General features: G+C 39.0%; 1 protein-coding gene across 3 annotated transcripts in view; it reads right to left on the bottom strand.

The window, feature by feature from the left end:
- The window catches only part of COL5A1 (collagen type V alpha 1 chain), a 307,559-nt gene that overhangs the window by 64,853 nt on the left and 216,760 nt on the right, over positions 1-25,946 (bottom strand). For all 3 annotated transcript variants that reach the window (XM_007475261.3, XM_007475262.3, XM_016433131.2), the window contains exons 28-34: positions 18,936-18,980; positions 15,881-15,934; positions 13,390-13,497; positions 11,518-11,571; positions 7,737-7,790; positions 762-806; positions 539-592 (exon numbers count right to left, since the gene is read on the bottom strand). In XM_007475261.3, the coding sequence (XP_007475323.1) occupies positions 539-592; positions 762-806; positions 7,737-7,790; positions 11,518-11,571; positions 13,390-13,497; positions 15,881-15,934; positions 18,936-18,980 (414 nt within the window). The remainder of the gene's footprint in view (positions 1-538; positions 593-761; positions 807-7,736; positions 7,791-11,517; positions 11,572-13,389; positions 13,498-15,880; positions 15,935-18,935; positions 18,981-25,946) is intronic.

The following is a 25,946-nucleotide window of genomic DNA, read 5'->3' as shown; positions in this document are numbered from 1 at the left end:
TGATTAGCTGGCTCTAAAACTATTTGTCAAGAGGGAAGAATTACATATTACTGGCTCAGATGTTTACTGATGACAAAAAGATCATTCTTTGTGTTTTTGACAAAATCATCCTCCAAAGATCTGTAAGTCTTTTTCAAATAAATAATGAACCTTCACCACGAGGAATGGGTGATCCCAGCTGTGTTTGGGGATTTATCAAATGCTTGGATCTGGCATTGTGGATTGAAATAAGTGGGGCACATACTATCAAATTGCTTGATGTGTTTGGGCCAACATTTTTCCTGTTCAACATTTAGAACCACATGTGAATAAGTGTTACGCTTAGTCATGTGATTACTTTGATTTAACTTGTCAAAAGGCCATTAATAGGAGTAGAGGGCAATTCCTTGCAAACTTAAGATTCCTTCTTTTCAATTTTTTTCTCTACAAGGAAAAAACAGATCACTCATCTGCCAGATGTTTTGGCAGCATCCGAACCTCAGATCAGCATGTGGTATTACTTGACGGTTATCCTGGAGAAAAGAGTTTGAAAACATACCTTAGGTCCAGGTTTGCCAGTGATCCCTCTTGGGCCTCTTTCACCACGTGGGCCCTGGAAAGACAACAAAGTAGAGGAAATGTTAAGTGTCATAGAGGCAGAGATGGATTCTCCCATTCCAGCCTAACAGGTCTTCCTCTGCCCCTCTCATTCTGATACACACTATCTCTGATATTTCAAAGATCATCTGAAACAGCAGCCCCAAAGACAAAACAATAGTTACCGTCGGGCCTCGTTGTCCTCTAGGTCCTGGTTTTCCAGGTGTTCCCTAGAATCAAATGAGAAGAGAGGTAAATCGTTCATAGCATATCAGTTGATACTGTACTTTCCAAAAGACATTACTGTGGCCTGATTACTTTCAGGTGAATTTAGCAGACGCTTATGGAATGTTGTATAGTCTTTCAGCTGGAGGCAAAATATGTAGAGCACCGGATTTGGTAGTTAGGAAGACCTGAAATCAAACCATCACCATCCTTGGAAAACAGCATCAATGTGGTGCTGCAAAGGTGACTAGGTGACCATGCACTAACTGAGAAGGAATCCCAAAACATATTCTAGGGCACAGGTTCCTTCCATTTATTTTCAAGGATAAATGTGAACAGGGGAAGTCATGTTGCCATAGGTATAACCCACATAACTTCATACAATTTGCAGAGGCTCTTTTGAAATGCATTTTTCTTACTGTAGTTTGAATGAGGTTTAAGCCTACATACACATACACACACAGGCGGTAAGGGAAAAATCATTATTGTAAGGAAAAATGAAAAGAAGCAACTCTTCATACATAATTTACTTGAGCTGCAGTTAAGCATATTAGCCATTAAAATTTCAACAGATTCTCTCGACAAGCAAACTTGCAATTTGGAACATAAATCATATATGAAAGTTATTTTTCTTCTCTTCTAATGGAATTTAGACTTCTCTTCACATTTTCCAAAGTATGAAGCATAATGTGCTGTATTTGTTTTCCAGCAAAGCCATCAGAATTGGAAAAACAGAGTTTATCTACTTGCCTCCTGGTCTAATGGATCATGATGTCACATAGCAAGGAATGACTGAGCTGGGACTAGAACTCTGGTCCCTTGTCCAGTCTCCCCTCCCCCTTAGTCTGGTTCTCTTTCTACTGTACCATTAAAATGATTTCTTGTAAATGTAGTCTCTAGAGATTGAAAAATAAAACCATTACATTAGTAGAATGAGGATTTTTCTATTCAGAAAAACCTCATGTTCCTTTACAGTTTCTCAATCCATATTATTACAATTCTATTTCTAATAACACAACCCAAAAGGACAAGACTTTGTTAAGGGTGACCCACAAAAAATACTCACTGACATTTAGTCATCAATCATTTATTTGCTTTGAAACAAAACCTGCATTTTGGAGGTCTGCATTTTGCAAGGAATTTAATAAAAGCATTTATAATGATGAGTTAATTATGTTGCTTTTTAACAATGCACTCTGCCTCCATTGATTTAATTACATGGCAATATCCTTTGGCAACAGAGGACTGTTTGCACAAGAAAATTAATGAAACATCTGCTTTTTTCAAATTACAAACTTTACACCAAAGCAAACGCCCATGACTGAATTGGGTTTGTTCTTGGCATTTATAAATGGAGACACATCGGTCATGTTCATGTTTCTGAGAGCAACCACAGTAAAAGGACTCAAATGCCTTAAAGAAGGAGAACGGAGGTTCATGGGAACTGTGCTTCCATAGTCAGGCACCCCTATTTCTGCATCCCTAGCATGTCACCCAGACCCAAGCCTTGCTCATGGCAGGCATTTAGTAAAATTCATTGAATTGAATTGAAAATGACATGGCTTGGGATTTTGTGGTAAATGTACTATTATCATCTGAAGCCAGTCAGACCTGGAGCTCATGTAAACAGGCCTCAGGATGAAGCCCAACAAAGAAAACTATAAGACTTAAAAATTTTGATCTGAATTTCCCAAGAGGCATTAATGCTCAAGGATTTTTTTACCTCAGTCACAACCAGTTCATGGTCCAGATAATTAGACCAGTGTACAGAATGATCCCTTCAATCTGTAGCCCTTAACATAAACAATTTGCTTCCTAGATTCTTCCTTGAAGGATGCATGACCTCTGAAGAGGCTCAGATCCATCCCTTCTCTTTAATAGTCTTTGCTTTGTTAGGGGTCATGGATTCCTTCTGGGAGGCAGTGTGGTATAGATGGCTTGGTTCTGAATATTTAAGTTCAAGTTCAGATGTTGCTAATGAAAAGCCATGTGTCTTTGGATCTGCCCAAACCTTGTTATGCCTCAGTTTCCTTATCTGTAAAATAAGGATGAACATCTTTGCACTAATTACAGAGTCACTGTGGAGAAATTGAGGAATGGGAGCAAGGCAGTAAACATATCAGTGGACTGGGAGTCCATGAGACTTGAGTTCAAATCCTTCCGTTGTCCCTTTGTCAGTTATCACCTATGTGTTTTTTGATAAATCACTTTATTTCTCTGGACCTCCTTCCCTTTGTAAAGTGAATAGTTTGGAGTATATAGCCTTAAAGTCCTTTCCAGCTCTGAATCTATGATCCCATTAAAGCATTTTCTAAGTTGCAAAGCACTAGTGAAGGTAGTTGAAAATGTCATTAGTATAACATTTAGTCGATAACCAAACAGGCCAGGAAAATTCTCATATTCTAGTAGAGATTTAGGGAGATTTGCTCTGCACAAGATATAGCAGTGCAATCAATTCTCTCATTCCTGAGGGACTTGCTTCTGGGCTCCAGGGAGTTCACCAAGGTGAGCTTATCATTTTGCTGATGCCTGTTTTCTTTCTTATGATCATGACTAATTTTGCAATGTGGAAAAAATCTATTTCTGTTCAACTAACATATTTAGGAAGTTTCTGTTAATATAAGATAAACAGAAGAAAGATTAACAGAAAAATAGCTTTGGCTCTGAGTATCACTGATGAAGGATGCAGTTATCAATGATGCCAATCTCTTTTTCGTCCACTAAAACCAGGTGCCCAGTTGAAAAAAAATTCCAAGAAAAGGTTTAAAAAAGTCTGATTCTTAAAATTCATGGTCACTGTTCTTAGGTTTTTCACACTAGAATTCATCACATCCTCAAACCCTGGGGGCATGTTAAAAAAAAAATTGGATAAAGAAAAGAGAGGGGATTTGCAAATGGAAGACACTGAACCCACACTGTAATTTTGAAACCAAGCTGTCCACAAGAGTACAGTGGAAAGCAAGCCCAATTAAGGTGTTCTAAATATTTACATATTCTCTCTCCATTCTGTGAATTTTGTAGGGAAAGAAGGGCAGTGGAAGAAGGGGATGGGGGTGGCGGAACCTTGACTGAAACAGTATTTAAACCATCTTTCTATAGCAGTAACTAAACAGAAGGTTTATGAGTCTGACAGATGCACTCAGTTCTCTGAAACAGGAGGCTATGATTAATTCTGACAGGGGAAAGATAAAAATGGCTGGTCTCTCCGTCTAACAACATATTAAACACCATTACCGTGTGTTCAGAAGAAAAGTAATGGCCTCGCTTTCCCAGGCTGAAGTCCATGTTTTGACTCATGCCAAAAACACAAAACGGCAATGGATTTAATTTTCCTAATTTGGGCTCCATTGTCAAGAAGCATGCAAGGGTAAGGTACCCAGCAGAAATGTAGAGAGTGGAGTTAATTTGCAGTTTTCAGCACTTAGAAAGGGAGGCTGACTAACAAAACTTGATTTTTCTCTCCTATCCTGGAGTCTTCAAGTAGCCAAAAGGCCATTGGAGAGATCTTGAATTGTGTTCTATATTAATCCAGATCAAGAAGTCAAAACATGTGGCACAGATATTCATTCTTTTCTAACTCTGTTGCTCTGAAAATGGAATTGTTCCATAGCTCTCTTCTACTCAACATAGTATGCACTATGAGCTCCCCATCCATTTGCAGCTGGGCAGGATTAATGAGGTGCAAACTTCATGCATTGGTTGAGGTCACCAAACTCCTGTTTCTCATCACCTTCTCCATTGTTTTGCATTGCTTCTTGATCAGCTTTTAATCATTTCCATTTGGGGCTCTTGGAGGGTGTTTTGTAAAAGTGGCCAAAGACTTCTGACAAGTGACAAATCTTTATTAGGTTCCATGAGTATATCTGCAGTGACATGACTCAAACTTAATGACCTGATAAATGGGCCTACAAATGAGACCAATGAAGAAGGTGAGAACTAGTCAGGATCAGCATCACCATCCACTAGCATGTGGCACAGACTCATGGATGCAAATGCCAGGGGAACTTTGAGAGAGCCATTTGGTTCAGTAGTCTCTGGATGGCTAAGTAACTCCCTGTTTGTCAAACCAGAAACTTTTGCAGACTGTTAGCTCTTTCAGTTCAATGAGGCAATGCATTAATAAATTAAACAGGTGCTCAAAGAACCCAGCTTAAAACAAAAACATGTCTGAGGTGTCAGGGAATCTGGTCCACACTCAGTGTTCTAAAAATTCAAGATGAGAGTTTTTCTATAAGGTTTTAAATGTTAAAGATCTTTGGAATCGTTGACTATTTCTCACACAAATATATTGCCTTGCAATGATTGCTAACTTTTTTTTATGGCACTCCTGGTGACAGACTATTTATATATTCAAAGAAAGAGATGGCAGATGAGATAACCTAAGAATTTCATTGATATCCATGAAATATTTTAATAGAAATAGGCTATCTCCAGAGGTAATGGGTTTATGTGCTTCCTCATAGCACACTTATTGGTGGCCTTATAGCATCCAATTATCAGGTGTGTTATAGTGGGGATTCCTTGCGTGTAAGGTTTGGATTAGATTTGGTAGCTTCTAATGTTCCCCAATTCTATGATTCTGAGCAAGGCTTTCATCTCTTTGGAAAGATTCCCCAATGGAATATTTTGGGAAAGAGCATTGACAAGAATAACACAGGATAAGAAGGCAAGAATGGGTTACAATTTGTCTTAATGGAAGGAATGCCCATCAATGAGGATCACTGAGTATAAAAAAGATATTCCTGGCAAAAGCCTTAGGCACTGTCCAAAACTGGCTTTGTACCATACATTCTGCCCATTGGTAAGTGTAGATACTACCGACATACAAGACTGACAGAACCTCAGAGGAAGACTGATGCAACCTTCTCTTTTTACAGCTAAGATTTTGTAGTCTAGAAAAAATAGTGCAACTTGGCTACTACGCTTATCCTATTTCTTCTATACTAGTATGGTTACATTCTTTAGATGAAAACTTTAGAGTCAGAAATTCTTTGGTTAATATGACACCATATTAATCAAGATTCCCCTCAGAAAGAAAGAGGAAATTATTTACCTGAAAAGTAAAGACTCTGGAAAAATCCAAATGGCCATTTTAGAATCCCAGAATCCCAGAGCTGGAAGGCATCTTCTCAAAGCTATCTAGGCCAATCTATGCCAACTTAGAAATCTCTCTACAATAGCTTAAAAGAGTAATCATTCACTTGCTGTTCAAAGAACACAGTGAAGAAGTCATTTTATCCTAGGATCAGCCCATCTTGCCTTGGAATAGTTCTTACTAAGCACAGCCCTGTCCATCACATATAAAAGATATGCTACTGACCCAGTATCATCAGAGGACATCTCTGAAATGCATCTTTGCTGGTGGAGCAGAGCTGTATAGTGAAACCCATGTTCTCTTGCCCAGGTCCCCATCTCACTAAAGATATGTTTTCATGAGCTAATTGATTATGATGAAGGTTCAGTTTGAAATTGTGGAATGGAGCAAAGTCAACAGTTCCATATGACATTCAGCCCTTAATCCCTGTTTTCATTAGAACTGAGCCCTAAACACTAGAGGGGAAGACTGTGGAAAATGAAAAGAAATGAGATGTTATCCCTTTGAGGAATGACTTGTCACTGGCTCATTTGGTTGGCAACATGACATCACATCCAAACTGCTGTGGCCGATGTGTTCTAAGCCTAAGTGATATTTAGTATTTGGCACTATTTGCACCTTCTCCATAGTTCTGATGAATCAGCTGGGTTTTGGCATTCTCTGGCTCACCCTTTTTGTTTATACTGTCAAGTTTCAACCAGAACAGTCATCGTTTTTCCATTTTCTGAAATCTAGCAGGACACGTTTGTTTACATGGGATCTGGCTGGTGTCTAATCTACCTCCCTGTTCTCAAAAGAGCATATCCACTCTACCTTTGAGCATGATAACATTAACATGGAGCACATATTTCAAGAGAATTCAAAACATATAACTCAGCGTCTGCTGGGGCAGGCACAGAGAGCCTGGAGATAATTGGTTCAAGTTTATATTGAGTGCTTGGTCTTGCAATGGCACGTGGGACAAATATCTTTGAGAGGGTCTGTGTTCACAAAATGCCAGCTCTGGAAAACACTTGAATGAAATGAACAATTGAAACCATCTCTTTTTCTGTCCTTTTCAATGGCCTGGCTTAGTGGGTACATTCTACGACCCCTGAGAAGCCCTCTCTTTGTTCCTGACTGGCAATATATGAATCACTACAAATGATTTCATTAACGAGTGCTCAGGGTAACCCCATGCTGGGAAGATCTGCTCAGTAGGGAGAAGTATTGAGAAAGAGGGAGGAAAGACATTAATTTTACCCAGTATGCTGCTCTGAGAATGCCTTTGGTTATGGCAATAACAAAGAAGCATCAGACTTTGCAACCAACCTCTTCCAGTTCAAGTCACCCAGGTGGATTTTTGTGACAATGGGTCTTTTAGGCAGTGGCAAAGAAATAAAATTAAAGAATCTTGAGTTTGGGCCAGGGGAGATGGTAGTAGAGGAAAAGCCTGACATAGTCATTTCTTTCTTTAGACTCAAGCTGAACACTTACTATGGCCTGAAGAAAAAAAGCAGTGGTTTGCTGAAATAGACCTATAAGGGTCTTACTATTAGAAACAGCCTTGCTAGAGCAAGAAATTGATCAGGGATTCAGATTTGTCTCTCCTCCTATTTGGGACCACTTCTAACACACCCATTGTGCCATTTGTCAAAATTGTCATCAGTACTCCGAGCTAAAAAAAGGCTTCTTCATGAAGGTTTAGCAGCTGTAAGAAGCATTTCTAAGTGGGAAATAAAGTGAGAAATCAACAAACACTTTTTTAAAGCCACCAAATCCCCAAACACTTACACTCTGGTAACAAAAGGAAAAGGCAAAAAAAAATGCATAGATAAACAACTAAACCACTCTTACTTACCCTTCCACCCTTCTCTCCATTTGCTCCAGGGAAGCCAGAAAATCCTATAGAACCCTGCAATAAGGGAGGAAAAGGCATATGGAATCAAATGGGGCTAATTGATATTGAAAGATTTTAGAGAAATATATGTTGCTGTTGTTAGCCTCCAAAAAATATTATCATGTGCACTCCAACCCCTGAACTTGTACTTCACAGAATTGCAGAGCACAAGGAGCCTCCAGGTCATTTGATGCAACATTTATGTGGCTGAGAATCTCTTATCTGGCATTTCCATCAGGTTTTTTAGTTTATGCTTGGAGACTCCCAGTGAAGAGGGCTCTGCTATATCTCAAGGCAGCCCATTTCATTTCTGGCTAACTCTAAAACATTAGGAAGCTTCTCTTTATATGAAACTGGAATTTGCTTCTCTAAAATCTCCATCCATTGCTCCTACTTTGGCCAATTAGAAAAAAGCTAAACCTTCTTCCTCATGAAAACCCTTCAAATTATTGAAAAAACCTATAATATATTCCCCAATTCTTTTCTCTAGGGTAACCATCCTTAGTTCCTTCAATTGATCCACAAAGGATCTGATTTTGAGACTACAGAATAATAGAGTGCCTTCTTTCGGACACTCTCTTGCTTATCAGTGTTCAGTGATACCCAGAACTAAACATAAAATAGCTAGTGATAAGTACAATACACTTGTCACCTCTCTTGTTATGGACACAGTATGTTTCATGTAGTTTAAGTTTCTATGACCTTACTGGGCACTAGGTCCCACAATTGATGCCTATTATCTTCCAGTCTCTGAAAAGTTCTGGATTTTTGCTTTCATTTCTTTTTTTAAAAAATCTTACTTTCTGTCTTAGAATTGTTACTAAATATTGGTTCCGAGGTAAAGTAAGGACTACAGGCATGAGGCTATGTGACTTGACCAGGGTCACATAGCTAGGAAGTATCTGAAGACAAATTTAAACACAGGACCTCCTGACTATAAGGTCTGGCTTTCTATCTACTAAACCACTTAGCTGCCCTAGATATTTTATTTTTTAAGATCATCTTCATGCAATAGTTATGGAAGGCAAAGGGCATTTATTCATTCACTCAACAAATATTTATTGAGCATCTACTTCTATATGCCCACATCTGTATTAGATGCTGTGTACAGCACAGAGATAGGTAAGATAGCCTTTGCTTTCAGGCAACCTATAGTTAGTTCTGTTATAGCAAAAAATTAGCTGGGCCTCAAACATGTCTCTGGTATTACAAACTAACTGAGACAGACAATACACACTCATCTGCTGCTGGCTCACTTCTTATTATGCCTATTTAGACATGCATGTGGGATATCCAAAGAAATTTATTTCATGCTATGAATAGTATTGGTGCAATTAACAAGAAATGAGAATTTTGAAACTGGATGTAAGCGAAAGTGTTTAGTTCCTTAGTTCCTTTGGCCTTAATGAGATGTCTAAAATAAATTTGCTCTAATAAGTGCACTTACTAGTGCAGTTCTCACATAGGCAAAACACTGATTTTGGAACATCTATTCAACAAATATTCCCTATGAGCCTATAATATATAAGACACCACCCTGCATATTAAATCCTCTGTGCCACTCTAGAGTATTGCTTGCTCTCTATGTCTATGAAAGCCCTAGTTAATATCTTTAGCAGGAAAGGTATCATATTTATGAAGTATTTTCCTGTTTTCTAAATGAACTGCCTAATTACATTTTGAAAACTCTTACCTTCTGGCTTGGTATCAATTCTGAGACAGAATTGTGGCAAAGGCTAGGCAACTAGGGTTAATTAAGTGTCTTGTCCAGGGTCACACAGCTAGGAAATATTTGAGTTCAAATTTGAATTCAGGTCCTCCTGACCCTAGGACTGATGTTCTATATCCATTGTGCTACCTAGCCACTTATTTACATTAATGTTCCTTCTTAAATTATATCCAGCAAGACATGAAAATGTACTTAGTTTTTTGGAATAACTTGGAATTTGACAAAACTTGAATTTCATTCCAAGTAGCTAATCTCCATTAAAACTCATGAACCAAGGCAGCTATTTCAAGGGGAACATCTTAAATACTTATCTCCAAAAGGAGCAATATAATCTGAAGAATAGAGTTTGATTTTTCTAATTCCTTACAAAGATAATCATTGCGCCAAGAGCAATAGATAATCATCTAATCCAATACCTTCAACTTCAGAAAGAGAAAACTGAAGTTCAGAGGTGAAGTGCATTGCTAATGTCATAAAGCTAGTAACTGGGAGACCTGGAATTAAAATGTGTTGACTTCAAATCCAATGTTTGTTTTTCTCTTACACATCTCTGCTTTATTCTACCCTGCTAGATATTTTTGACATTTGGGTTTTGGCCCTAACATGTTGTGTGCGCACAGATGCACATACAAACACACACATATACCCTTAGGTTTAAAGTCTCTGCTGTCAAATATTCAAAAAGCTACTTGGAAGTTTGAAAAGGGCGTTCTGTGTTTGGTAGAAGACAATGGAAAGAATGCTGACTTAGGAGTCGAAGTCTAGGGTTTTAGACCTTGGGTGGCCATTGGCTACCTGCTTAAGCTTGGGCCTCTGTTTCCTCATCTGTAAAATAAGGGAGATGGAGCAGATGACCTCCAAAGTCCCTTATACTTCTACAGCTAGCTATAATCTGCACACACACAGACAGACACCCATTATACACCCTCTTCCTTCTCTCTTTCCCTTTCAGCTTCCCCCTTTTCCTCCCTTCTCCTCCTGTCCCATCCCTGACCAACAATTTAGCAATATACTCATTGGTGGCTAAACTGATAATTGGCTGGATGCCAACCTTTTTCTTAGTTCTCATGTATACAGACAGACTTGCAGTTTATAGCTGCAGTGGGATGTGCAGGGCCTGCCACAGAGAGAGGTTTTCATAAATTACCTAAGGTTCCCCCTGCCCCAATAGCTCCTCTGCATATAAATGACATGCTTACATATTGTAGGTGTGACTATTAGTATTCCATAGACCTGTTTTGAATTGATCTTTCCTTGACCAAGGTGACATGACTGAGTACTCCAGTCACAGCCCACTCCCCTTCCTTTGTTGGTACGACTGACTGAGTAGTCAGACTCCGTTAGGCCGTCAGCTAAAGGTGTCCTGGAATAGGCATCATATGTAAATGTGCTACAGATGAAACACTCTTTTGCTGTTAATTATGTCTCCAGTGTCAGGAAGCCAGTTATTTTTTAAGGAAAAACCATGAATAATAAAACATGGAGCTTGGATAAAATAATTTTTAAATGGTTCCCAAAGCCTCCAGGAGCTGTTAGAACTAGGCTAGAACATGATTTCACGTAAGAAAAGTTCTTGTCTTTCGTTTACACTTGGTTCCTGGCAAATGACCTTCAAATCTCCAAAGTGATTATCCCTGATAGCAGATTAAGCTTCACAAGCTTTGAACATCTGCATCTTGATAGCTGATATCAACCAAATGATGCTATGGAAAGGGAGGCAAACAATTCATCTTTGTATGTGCTAAGGGGTGAAGGGTGGGGGGAAATCCATTCATTTGCCAGTTTTGCTCTGGGAAGTTTAGCCACAGAATAGGCCCCTGCTTCCAGATCAGCTACCAATACACAATGGTCAAGAAGCAAAGATATACTTAAAAAAAAAAGAGTCGCAAATACAAAAGGTCATTTCTAGTGATGAAGAAGCATGTGAAAGGAAGGGATGAGTGTGAAGGACGCTGGAGAAGACTGTATGAACCATACATTTAAAGGGAAGCATTTAAGCCATTTCCACATTACCTTTGGACCTTGTCTTCCAGGATAACCCGGTAATCCTGGGACTCCAAGTTTTCCCTGGAAAAGAAACAGAAACACTGATTATTGAGTTGGGGGCAAGCTTTCTATTTATGTCAGAAAACTGACAGAATATAAACACTTGTTTGGAAGGGAATATAAAGAGATAGTTTCTGAGGGCACAGGGAGGCAGAATTTACATTCAAGCCAGTTTTCTTCAAGGGTGATATTTCTAAGCTTTGATAAGATGGTGTTCGCCAGACGAAGGCGATGATTTATAAGTAGGAGAAACGAAAGCAATCTGATTTGCAGCCATGTAGTGAAACCGTCTGAACTGATGGACGAGATGAAGATACATTCATCGAGTCCTACGGTCTCGCGAAGAATGGCTCCTCGCAATTAGGGAAACTCACTTTTGTACAGTGCTTTATGTAAAGTGCTTCACATCCTCTCTTTTGATCATATCAAGTCAAATTCCAGAGTCAAGAATGCTATGCCTCAGTATCTCTATGCCCACGCACTGCGAGGGAAGTAGAGAAAGAGAAGATATAGCCCCTGCCCTCATGGGACATGTTAGTTGAGAGGGCAAGAATTTCCCATAGGAAACAATGACAGAGTCTTTATGGTCAAGGATGAACTTGTGCTCTGGGAACTGAGAAAAAATGTGCCTGCCCAGTGAGAAGCTCAGTTACACAACGGATAAATCAGTTAATCAATATACATTACTAAGAACTTGCCATGGGCCAGGTACTTGTTAGTATAGGCACTGGCAATACAAAGTGAAAGAATGAAAAAATTCCTACTCTCTTATATTTGAAAGGAGGAGACAACAAATATGAGTGTTAAGAAATATCTACAAATTAGTTAAATATAAGATAGGTGATGGAGGAGATAGTTTTGGGCTTAGAGTCAGAAAGATCTGAGTTCAAATCTAGATCTAGACATTTTCTATCTATGTGACCCTGGGCAAGTCACTTAATCATGTTTGCCATAGTTTCCTTATCTGTAAAATGATCCAGAGAAGAAAATGGCAAACTATTCCAGTATCTTTGCCAAGAAAACTCCAAATGGATCCACGAAGAGTCAGATATGACTGAAACAAATGAACAAGTGGGAAGGAAGGCTCTAGATGTTGGGGTAATCAGGAAAGGTTCATAGGGAAGACCATTTTTTTCAGTTGAGTTTTGAAGGAAACCAGAGTTCCAAATAGGAAGAGGCAAGGAATTCATTCCAGGCATGGGAGACAGTCAGGGAAAAGGTATAGAGATGGGAAATGTTGAGCTGCCGAGTGTGTTTGGATTTTGGTGTGTGGCTGGGGAAGTAATGTAGGATGAAGTTGGAAAGCAGATTGGGATAGGTTGTGAAGCACTTTAAAAGCTAAATAGGGAAGTTGATATTTTCTCTTAGAAATAATAAGGAGCTTCTGAAGTTGATTACTTAGGACAGTAAAGGACCGGTGCTTAAGATAAGTCGCTCTGGTAACAGCATGGAGAATGGACTATAGTCATAAGGGATTTGAGCTATGAAGGTCAATTAGAAGACCATTGCAATAATCTGTGACAGGGGATGTGCAGCCCGAACTAAAGTGCTCAGAACTATTAGTTTTGGAAATGAATCAATCATTCCCCCCAAATTCAGAAAGTAATGGGGAGAGAATTAAGAAAACTGAGAAAGTTAAGGAAAAGGAATTCAGTTCAAGAAATTAAAACTAGGTTTAAATGCTATTTGATCCATAGCAAATGATGCTTTGAAGTAGTTATAAGCAGGGAGAGGAGGAGGTATATGTCTGATATAGCACATCTTCCTGAGCTCAAATTAGGACAAAGATGAAGACTTTCTCCCCATTATCCCCACCATCACATCCCAACTAAACTTTACCTTTTCTCCAGCAGGACCAAGGGGACCTGGGTCACCATTAGGACCACCACGACCTTTTGGACCTTCTGGGCCATCTTCTCCTCTTGGTCCAGGTGGCCCAATCTCACCCTATGAATAAAAAGAAATGTGAGGATGACACAGAAGACTATTTCTCCTTCCTCAGTCTCTTTTCTTTTTTTTAAATTTAATTTAATTTAAAAAAAATTTATTTGTAAAATTTTATTTAATTTAGAATATTTTTCCATAGTTACATGAGTAATGTTCTTTCCCTTCCCTCCTCCCACCACCCTCCTATAGCCAATGAGCAAATCCACTGGGTTTTACATGTGTCATTGATTAAGACCTATTTCCATAGTATTATTTGCATTAGGGTGACCACTCAGCCCCCTTTCTGCCAAGACTCCTTCTCTCTCCCCAGAAAACATCCCATCTTGCACTGCCCCTGAAATAGGAGATGGGAACTGCTGAGTATCTCATGGAAAGTAACATTTTGGCTCCTGTTCTGCCTCCTGCCTCTATTTAACAGATGACAGGTTTCCATTGTTACAGGCAAAGTGAAGCTTTTGTGTAGTAAATTATAGGCCTGTATTCAGTCAGCTATGTTGGACTCATTGCGTGGAGGTTGAGTTGCTATTTTCTTTAGGCTATGGGATCCTACACCTCAATTATCTCCTCTAAATCTAGTGCCTCTTGGTTAAAATAACTTGGGTTCACAATGGTTGTACTCAACTCACTCTTCCAGAAATACTTCAGAATCTCCCAAGTAACCTTTGGCAAGAGAATATAGCAAGGGACTACTTTCTTGCTCAGAATCTCCATAAGGTGTGCACAATTAAAGCTCATCCTTAGAAAATGGTGAGAAATGGTCTGCCTGTTAATGAGGTCTCCCTTGAGATTTTTTTAAGGTAGCTATAAAATAGTTGCAAAAGCATATGGCATGGCAAGAAAAAAAACAACACAAAATAACCAATGACTTACTTATTCACAATCTCCTTGGTCCTACTCAAATAACTCATTATCCCTAAGCATACCTATTCTATTTCCATATTCATACTTGAAAAACATCCCCCAAACCAAAACTCAAATAAGAAACTTTGTTACTGGTAAATAAGAATTGGCCATTTCACTTTTGAGTATACATTTTTTAGTCTCTTTTAAAACTGGGGCCCTTTCAACCTGGACTCCAAATAGATACACTCAATCTTCAAAAGGGGGGTAAAAATGCAAATTTTTCATGTATCAAGTTGATAGGTATCTTGGTAGCTTGAAGGGATTATAAGGATGAGAACCAATGTGTATTTAAAGTTCCCTCACCTCTAAAAAATCCTAGAATTGCCACGCCAGGTTGTGTAACAAGGATATAATTATTTAATATAAGGTACAGATCTCTTTATTTACTTGGCCCCACCTTTAAAAAATATAACTATATAGAGTATTTATCCATTGCCTATTAGATTACGGGTAAACATTAAAAAACTACTTCCTCACTGACCTATCTCTTGGAAAAAAAAAAAACAACCTCCTGGACCATTACTTTGCAAGGGAATAATTACAGTGGCAGAAAGGTAAGATAACTCTCAGTCAACATATTTCCTTCCAAGCTGCTGTGACTGCTTGCACTTTTAGATTGATTGATTGATTTCTTTCTCTCCCTCACCCTCCCCTCTTCTCTCCCTTCAGCCTTCCTCTTCCTTCCTTCCTTCCTTCCTTCCTTCCTTCCTTCCTTCCTTCCTTCCTTCCTTCCTTCCTTCCTTCCTTCCTACCTTCCTTCCTTCCTTCCTTCCTTCCAGCAGCCTATTCATTGAGGTTGTTAGTGAGACTTCAAGGTTCTCATGGCAGAGTAGCTTGCCCTGTGCTCCTCCATATAGAAATCTTACTTGAGACAGCTTTCTGGTTCATTTGCATTACCCTCTCTTCATTTATATTAGAGCACAGGCTGCTGCTGTGTGTGTGTGTGTATGTATGTGCATGTGCATGCACGTGCACATATGCATGGACCACTGAACCCTCTCCTCCCTCAGCAAAGCTCATCTTCATCTGTAGCAGAACTGAAATATTCATTAGAAAAGCAAGGTGCTTTGTTACAATTTCTTTCCCTCATTTCCCAACAGAGAATGACAGAACACAAGGATTTTTTGGGGTTCTGGAAAATAGTTGCTATGGATGCAAGGGCTTAGCATGTTAAGTAACACCAGCCTGGAGTGGTAGAAAGAGCCAGGAGGCCTGGTTCTAGTGCAAATTCTGCCACCAACTTGCTGTGTGACCTTGAGTCAATAATTTCCCAGCATTATACATTTTTCCTCATCTATAAAATGAGGAGAATTGGAGTAATGGCTTGACTGTATCTAATCTAAGAATGCTCTAGCATTCTTTCATTTTCTCTCATCCCAAAGACGATACTAGGATTTCTTTTCAACTATATATATAAAGACTGTACTTCTAAACACTCCCCACTGCAGAAGAAAAGATATCGTAGAGTCCAAATACTCACTCTGTCTCCCTTAATGCCCATGTCACCTTTAAATCCAGGAAATCCATCTTCACCCTGAATAATGGGAAAAAGAAAAAAAAATACATATGCTTTGATGGAGAGACATGTGTGAGGTGCTCGTTTTCCAGCTCACTAGGAGAATGATTAGATGCTACTTATATAAAATCAAAGCTAATGCAATTCCTACCTAAATAGGTCCCATTTTGCACCCCAAGTCCATCAATTCATGCTTCATCATTATCCCCCAGTTTTAAAAGATTTCATAGGGTGACCAGGATGTCCAGGCATTTGTTTCACTTCTACTGATGGCTTTCTGATGCCACTTGCCTAGGCACCCTGCTAACTTGGAGATATATGTGCATATATATATATGTATATATATATATACATATATATATATACATACTGTACACATGTAACTATAAATATATGTAAACATATGTCTATATCTTTTTTCTCTCTATGCCTTGGAGTCAGGAGTAGTCTTGAAGATTCCCAGAGTATATGGAATAGATGGTAATCCCATTAGGTAATCCTACTTCAGATGTTCTTAATTCTACTCATTCATAAAAGATGGCATATGTTAGATTCCCTTTTAGTCTGGTCTGCACATTCCCTACTAAGGGAATGCCAGGGACAGAGACCTTTAAAAAAGCTATCTCTGACGGTGATTATGCTATCACAGATGGAGAGCTGGGCTTAACATTTCTATAGCCATTAAAAGGAAAAGGACTTCTTCAGGTCTTTATTCTGTCTGTACCCTTACCATGGCTAAGAGGAAGAGGCCTACAGAAAAATACTCAGCCCCTGAAACCAAGCCAAGTTGTAAATGCTCAAGGTCCTGACTTGGGGAGCTCATATGTCAAGGAAAAACACAATTCTCGATGAAATGATGAGGGCGCTGCTGTCACCAACTAGCAGCATGTCCCCTGCCAGGGCTTGTGTCTCTGACATTCGTATAAATGCTGGCAACTTATCAGTAACAGCCACAAATTATTCTGAACACTCTAGAGTCTATTTTTTCCCCCTCCAGAACTATTTCACACTCAACTTCAATAGAGCCCAAAGGATAGTGGCAATAACTTCTCTAGAAATGAAGCTTTCAGAACTAAAACCACTCAATACCATTTCAAACAATAAGTACAAATATGTGTCATTTTGGTAAATGTGCCAATGCTAATTTTCAGATCAGACTGATTAATCAGATTATGTATCTATTATGTACTTAGGATGTAATGGTGTTCATGAAAATCATTTATCTTTGTGTTTTGCCTTCTTAGAATTGTAAATTCTGTATAGGCAGAGACTGTGTCATCTAAACGTTCTATGTCCCCTAGCAAAAAGCCAACGTGTTCTCTACGCTATTCAGGAGAGGGGGTCTTAAGCTTTTGTGTGTTTTGTAGACCCCTCTGGTGATCTGATAAAGTCCTTCTCAGAATTATGCTTTTAAATGCGTAAGATAAAATGCATTTACATGTACTCTGCTTTAGGAGTTAAAAAAATGTTGGATAAGAGACTGGATGAAAGAATATGTGCCTGGTCCTGTTCTGGTTGCTACTGATATAGAAATACTCCTTTAATGCAGGGAGGGTAAATTAGTGGTACGTGACAAAGGTGCAAAAAAAAAAAGGTTTGTTTGTTTTTTGTTTTTAAATAAAAGAGCATCAATAAAATATTAACAAGTAACCAAAAGAAAATCAAAGTAGTTCAGAAGGGACAAAAAGCAAGCAGGATGATTTTGTTACTATCTTGTTGAATTAAATAAATGTATAATTGAAAAACAAGCTGCATGGAGCAGAAATTCAGATTGTTATATAATTCTCTTATTTGTTCTTTGCATATTGGGATACTTGTTGGTAATTGTTAAGTCCACAATAAGAAAATTAATATAAAAGTCTCTGTAGGCAAGCTGTACTTTAATACATGAAAAGACCTTTGGATCCCTTAAAAGGCAGCTAGGAGACTCCATGAATGTCAAGTCTCACTCCTGTAGTCAGGAAGATCTGTGTTCAAATTTGACTGCATTTATTATCTGTAACCTTTTTGTTTGCCTCAGTTTTCTCAAATGTAAAATGGGAACATGAACAGCCCCAGCCTCCTAAGGTTGTTGTAAGGATCAAATGAAATAATATTTGTAAAGGGTTTTGTATGATACTGACACATAGTAAATGCTATAAAAAGGCTTATTCTCCTACTTTCCCCTTAAGAAGATCACGGTGTTCTCTGTAGGAGATCCCCACCCCAGTGACCAGAAAAATAAGGATGTTTAGGGGCAGACAGAAGTGTAGTGTTGTCCTTTCTGTTCCCTTTTCTCAATAATTAATTGTTCTGCTATGAAATGTGTTTATTATCCAAGTCTACACAGCCTTTATAAAAACACTTCTATTATTGCCAGGGTTTCTATTCATCCATACCTAAGATTTTATCAGCTTCAGGAATTCCTAATGAAGAAAGCAGCCATTCCCCTGAAACTTCTAGGAATCAAAAAGCTACCCACGGCACTGAGAACTTGAGTAACCCGGTTAAGGTCACATATATAGTATAAGCCAATGGAAGAGGGCAGGGGTGGCAGTTCACTTAATCTCATACATTTCTGAAAAAGCAGGGGAAGGTGAAGAAAGTACACCAATGGAACAACAGAACAGGCTCTAAGGGGCCCTTTTGGGGAGGGGCTTCCACAGTACCATTGTCCTGGCATGACAGGGACCTCACCCAGGCTTTGGCATGTGTGGTGGGCACATCAGATGCATGTAGCAAAAGCGGCATAGGAAAGCTGGTTTATGCAGAGGTCTACCAGTAGTACTGCAACAGACTACAAGCACTGTGACCTTGGGCAATATAGTCAAAACAGGGCCGAATGGGACCACTAACCCATAGAAAAGAGATCAAATGCTCACTCAGTCTCCCTTATGATTGAAATCAGTTACCTTTAAAATCCTGAAAAGCCATCCCGATGGCCCAGTGATGCTCTTCTAACTAACTGGCTCAAATTGAGCCAGAGGACAATTCCCCTTGGCCTATCAAAATGCTTTCCTACAAAAATAGAAATACCTACCTTTTCACCCTTCGTGCCTTTCAAACCACGGATACCATCTGCCCCCTGTACAAAAAATAAGAGAAAGACATGACAAATTTTATCCTCTAATATATATTAATAGACACTAAAAATGCAAAGATCTTAGACTCGCAACAAAGCCCCAGGGTTCTGGGAATGCTCTTGTATGCCTACAGAATGTGTCCAGCCTAGAACAAGGCAAGTATAATTCCTGCTCTAGACTTATTCTCTAGGAAAGGTATTTCCCTGGACATGAAGATCTCTGAGACCACTTGTAATATAGTGTTCCTAAATTGTCTTTGAAATCATTCAGAGAAAGGGACATCACTAAGAAGCAGTCTTGCAGATAGCCATGATATTTGTGGTCTCTGAAGTGGAAAGATGGATGAAAATGTGCTTCTCACCTGGCAGAGAAGTGGTTGATTATAGTTTTATCATATAAAATGGTGGAATGGTGCATGCATTTTCAGATATAACCAATATATTGATTTATTTTGTTTGACTAAAAGTATTTGCTAAAAGAGAGAGCTTAATTGGGGATACAGTGGAGGAAATCCCTTGGAAGGATCAATGATGTTTTGTTTCTTTTTAAACCCTTGCCTTCCATCTTAGAATCAATACTGTATATTGGTTCCAAGGCAGAAAAGTGGAAAAGGAATAAGGCTATATGGGCTAAGTGATTTGCCCAGAGTTGCATAGCTAGGAAGGGTCTGAGGCTAAATTTGAACCCAGGACTCCCTTCTCTAAGGCTGGCTTTCTTTCCACTGAGTTACCTAGATGCTCCTGCAATGATGTTTTTAAAAAGAATATCAACAAATCATTAAAAAAAGAAAGATATGAACTTATAATCATTCAGTTGGAAGTCTAGCAACAAAGGATTTAGTCTCTGTGAAGCTACTAATAAATAAGTGATCTTGGGCAAGGAATTTTATATCTTTTGGCCTCAGTTTTCCCATTTGTCAAATAAGGACCAGAGAGCCTCTGCAGTGGTACTATATAATGGAAAGATACTGGACTGATTGGAGATAGGGGAGGAGGATGAAGAATTGAATTAATAAACTCTCAAGCTAGAGCTGAATATATTTTTCTTGGGACTATTGCCTGATTTCCTTAGACCCTGGGCACATGTTAATTTTATGACTGGTCTTCACACTAATCTGCCACCTCACAGCTAATGACTTCCTACCTTGCATTCCCAGCCCAGGCAGTATTAAGCTAAATCAATTGATCATGGATTAAAGGCTTTTCCAAGTCTTCCTCTACGGAGAATCCCAGCTCCAGGGAAAGCTGGGCCGCACCCTCCAAATTAATGTTTGGAATAGAAACACATCAGGGTGGATGATTTGGCCCAGCCGTACTTCCCTCTGCAAGAAAGATGGCTTTTCAAGTGCCCTCTGGTGGCAAGAGGTTTCCTGAGCCCATCTGCCTCAAAACTTGGAGCCGAGAGCCTCAAGTTGTCAGTGCCCTCGATCCTGGCCCTGAGGCTGGGAGAAGCCTGGGAGGCGGGGGTGCAGGAACCAAGGGCGGCATTCAGTGAACCTGTCATATGGGGAGTGGGAGCATCAGCCTGAACTGACAGCAAATTGTGACATCCTTAAGCACACCAGTATTTAATCAACCTCTGGGCGGCCAGGGAGACACTGAGGACTGAATAGAGGATAAAGTATGTAATTATCCTCAAGTCCTTAATACCAGTCTCAGGAAAGGAGACGCATAGTCAAGTGCTGACTAGCACTCCCCTCCTCCCTCCAAGCTGCCTTGTTTACTATTAGGCTATACTAGGTACCCAAACCATTAACTCTAATAAAAATGTGGCTGACACCAAGATTCATGACATACCCAGCAAAGAGACGCTAAGGGGAAATGGAGCCCTAATATCAATCCACAGCCACCTCGGTGGGGGAAAGGTAGCTTAGCAATGGCTATTATTAATGTAGGCTGACATTAATTATATTAATATGGGTCGAATGCTCCATTTTCTGAACCATTAGTCTTCTATTGAACTGCACCTGGTATTGTAAGACTGCAACAGAAATAGCACAGCCTCCAAACATTATTGGAAAATGCCGCACGACACTCCAGGTGAGGAAAATGAGTCCCCAGTATAGAATGTCTCAGAATGAGCCAGTGATGGGCTATTGAACCACACATTGAGAAATATTAAAATATAAACAAAAGGGAAGGCATCTACATATAATCAACGTTAAGGAACCCAGGGATCCCACGTTCAGTCCCCAAGCATGTTAGTCACCCTGCTTATGGAGGATCTAAGAACAGACAAGGACTTACAAGGATATATATATATATATATATATATATATATATATATATATATATACACACACACACACACACATATATATGTATATATGTATACATACAATTAAAAATAGAATATATAATTATATATTGATGTATAATGATATATGTAAAATATAAATATATATGTATGATTTTAGTTCAAAAGGCATATTCGAACTCACAGTGGTGGTTTTGTCTGCATCAAAGACTTTAGGCTAATTCATAGGAGGGATTTTTTAGACATTTTATCACCTCTTTAGGTTCTTATTCATTTCAACAGTTGATTCATTGCCTCTTGCAAGAAAAGGAAAAATTCTGAAGGAATTATAGAGGATTTGATTCTGATTCAACTAATATGGGAATACTGTGTTCAAAACTACTTAAATGGAATTAAATTTTAAATGTAAGGAGACGGCTGAGTTTAACCTCTACTACGCAGAGTTAATCCATGGAGACGCAAGCATGTGGATGGATATTTATATTAAATAAAAATCATCTTCAGAGAGTACAGGATAGTGGAACACAAAGAGAGGCGGTGCACAGGAATGGAAAGAATGTTGGATATAGAGTCAAAGCAACCTAAATCTAGAGATGGAGGGGCCATGGAGATCCTCCTGCCCAGTTTTACAAATGAGGAAACTGAGGCCCAGAAAAGAAAAAAATCCAGTTCAAGATACAGTAGGTTGCAAGTAGCAGAAACTGTATTTGAACACAAAGGCTCTGAGTTCAAACATGATGTTTCTTCTACTACATATAATGATATGGCCTCATAAGTACCTTGCTGAAAGCCAGATATATATTGTCTGTGGTATTCATCAAATCTAGCATTATAGTAACCCTGTCCAAAAAAAGAAATATGCTTAGTCTAGCATGAGTGGAGAGAACCTAGGTTAGCTTCCTAGGAATTGTTACTCCCCTTTCTAATTGCCCACAGGCCATCTCTTTAATAATCGATTTGGATTTTTTGTAAGAGCTCAATACCAGACTTACTGGTCTTAAGTGGGTGAAGCTCATATTAAAAAAACAGAACAATATTTGGAATCTGTGTTTAAATCTCAACTCTTATCTTTATTGGCTGTGGTTCTGTATCTACTCAAGGCCTCTGAACCTCAGTTTCTTCACATGTAATATTGGGATAATAACACATGCACTACCTACTTGATAAGATTTATTAAGAATTTTATAAACCTTAAAGATGGAGTTAGACTATGTCTAGAGCTCTCTCTCTCTCTCTCTCTCTCTCTCTCTCTCTCTCTCTCTCTCTCTCTCTCTCTCTCCTCTTCTGTCTAGCTAGTGATTATTAGTCTAAGTTATTATTAGTCCTAGCCTTGCCACTAATGCATGAGAAGTGGGACAAGTGATTTCCCTTCTTTGCATCTTGGTTTCCTCACTGGTAAAATGAGATAAGTTGGATTAGATCTTTAGGTCCCTTCCAATTCTCAGATATGTATTGTTTTTCAAGTATCTCAGCAAGCAGGCATTCATTAAGGTCCTACTCATAATAAAAGGACCAAAGCATCTTGGGGTTGAAAGAGATCATAGACATAACTTATACCTTTATTTTATAGGAATAAGTGAGAAGTTCCAAACTTTCATGTGACTTATTCAAGATCACCAAGCCAAGAAAGTTAGTCACAGAGAGTAGGAACTAGAACACTGGCATTCTAAAGACCAGTGAATTTCTTTGCCTTAAACCCTTATATTCCATCTTAAACCAAATATGATGTATTATTGGTTCCAAGGAAGAAGAGTGGTAAGGGCTAGGCAATGGGGGTTAAGTGATTTGTCCTGAGTCACATAACTAGGAAATGTCTGAGGCCAGATTTGAACCTAGGATCTCCTGTCTCTAGGTCTGGCTCTCAATCCACTGAGCCACCCAGCTGTGTCCCAGTCCATTTCTTTTTCATGTAGTCTCTTTGAGCTCAAAAAGCCACCAGGGACCATTTAGCACAACATTCACATTTTACATATCAGGAAACGGAGGTTCAGAGATAAGAAACAAGTCATCTAATGCCACCCGTGCAGTGAGTTAGCAGACCTATAAATAGAACTCATGTCTGAGGCATCTCAGTGTGGGCCTTTTTCCAAACCAGCCCCCAATAACTCAATGAAGAGACAAGCCTTTCAGATGCAGGGGGGTGTACTTTTGGAACTCTGCTCAAATTCAGGTGGGTGTCAGGCTCTCAATCGATAAAGGGAGAAGTCAGGAGAATGCTGCTGGAAATTAATGAAAGGCAAAGGGAGCTATTTCCCTCAGTGACAGTGTGGGCATTTGACTAAAAATAAGTAGACCTCCCTTGAATGTCCCTGTATCATCCTGCTAAAGATGCTAATTATGATATTAATCATAACCATTAGTCGTCACTTCTATTCTGCACACATGGAGTCAGTTCATCTGTGCACATTGCCTGTATTCTTAATGCAAGAAAGAATTCTCTTTCTTAGAATGCATTTCTTTCTAAGATGAATGCTTTTTTTAAAAGAACTCTTCTCCATTCCTCAGCTTCCAGGCTTGGCAATAAAAACTGAAACATTGTCCCTTTCACGCTTATGTCAGGAATGGATGCTGATCAGGGAGACAAGATGAAAGGATTTATCATGAAAATTTTAAGGCAAATATCCCCTCCTCCCTTCCCTTAGAAATACAGAAGTATTCAATTAACAGTGCTATCAGCAAATGGTTCTAACTTCATGACAAGGATTTTTCACCACACACACATAATACTGCTCCCATTGTCATTCTTCTGTGAATCTGTCACCTTTATTATAGCTGCAGTTCATTCCAATGAGAGGAGCTGGAGGAAAGGAACTGATACATTTAATTTTCCTTTCCTGTGCAGAACTGTGGAGGATTTAGAGGTCTGAGGAACAGCATTGTACTGTGGGGAAAGGGTTGAACTGAGTGTCAGAGGAGCTGGGTTCAAATCTCAGCTTTGTCACTTTTATTAGTCTTGGAAAGTTACTTAACAGGACTAGGCCACAGCTTCTTCAGCTAAAAATAAATAAATGAGGGTGAGGGAGCAGTAAGGAGAGTTAAACTAGATCATCTTTAAATTTCCTTCTAGGTCTGGATCCTTTGACTTCAATCAAATTCTTTCCTTTTACAAGAAAGAAAATAAGGTGGTATGGAAATCAAGTGACTTGTCCAAGTTTACACATTTAGCAAACTAGCAGAGACAGAAGCCAAATGTCAGTCTTATCTTTCGAATGTAGCAATTTTGCTAAACCATGCTGAAGGGGCACCCTAAAATATTTTGGGAAGCTATACATATTGAGAATCATTTTAGGCCTTGGTTCTAGTCTCACTAATTTGCTATGCAACCTTGGAAAAGTTGTTTTGTTTTTTTTACCTCTTTGGGCCTAAATTTCCTCATCTATCAAAAAGGGGCCATAATTTCTGTCCATTCTCTCTCAAAAAGTTATTGGGAGGTGATCAAGGAATATGGAAGTACTGTAGAAAATATATGACGCTATATAAAAATTTTAAAAGAAATCTAACCTGAGAGATAATGTGGCATAGTAGGAGGAGAACTGAACTAGTAGCCAGAAAGACCTGGTACATATTGGCTATGTGGCCCTGAGGCATGTTTAACCTCTTAGTGCTGAAAGTAATTCTCCAAATTTATATGTTCCCCAGGAAGTGCTGACCTAGATTAGTAGAGGGAGTTTCTGCACTGGGTAGGTCTCTGAACAAAGAAATCCCAGATCCAGTTGATTTATCAAGTGCTTTCTCTATTTTCCTTAAAACAAAGATAAGCACTGGAGAAAGAATGCATCTTGTTTCTGTGAAGATGAGATATTTACCATTTCAAAATGCCTTTTAGATAAGCTTGATCAGAGAATGAGATCTCGCCTGCTCATAATTCTGGAGAGTACAACCATATACATAGAGATGGGCACGTAAACATCCAAAGAGAACTCAATAGCTATAGATTAAATTACATAGTTCCAAACAGATGCAGTTAACTTTAATGAAACACCACAGGACTTGTGTTTGGATATTGCTGTGGTGCTCTGTGCTTCATTTAACAAGATTCTAGAGGCCTTTAAAACTGCAGAAATACAATTTTGGATAAATGGACACAGATCACACTGAACTTTCTCTTAACAACTCTGATCGGGCCAGACTTCCCAAGAGGTGCTGATTTTCTCTTTAAATGTGAAAATGTCTCTGAACACATTTTGCTGTGTTTTACCAGGAAATGGTTCCAAGCTGATCACCTGAGCCTGAGTTTTGCAGCCTGAGGAGGATTTCAGAGGTTGGCAGGAGGACCTAACAAATTGTATCTACCCATTGAAATAGCTCAAGGCTAAAGAACTTCATTCTGTTGACAGATGCCAGGTTTACCGGACTGATGATTTTGAATACTACAACCACATTAGTTGTTAATCCCAGATTCTCTCTCCATTCCTGACTGCCCCAGAATCTTTTTCATCAAATGATGTAATATTTGTTTAGAGCTTTGCAAACCTTAAAAGTACTGTATAAATGTCAGTTAGCATTAATTATTATTATTAATGAATCATTCCCATTCTCCCAGAGTACTTGTCTAACCAGGTGGAGCAAGGGTAGCAATTGTAGGTCAGTAATGTTTCCATCTGGAGTTTGTGGCAAGGCTTAAGCATAGAGAGATTTTGTAAATCCAGGCAACCAAGTCAAAGTACCAAATTTGAGATTTTAAAGGAAAGAGAAAGAAGGGACATAGAATT

This window comes from Monodelphis domestica, chromosome 1 (assembly GCF_027887165.1).
Source record: "Monodelphis domestica isolate mMonDom1 chromosome 1, mMonDom1.pri, whole genome shotgun sequence".
Lineage (NCBI taxonomy): Eukaryota > Metazoa > Chordata > Mammalia > Didelphimorphia > Didelphidae > Monodelphis > Monodelphis domestica.
The sequence above is the reverse complement of the archived record's forward strand: the minus strand, read 5'-3'. Positions and strand labels throughout refer to the sequence as shown.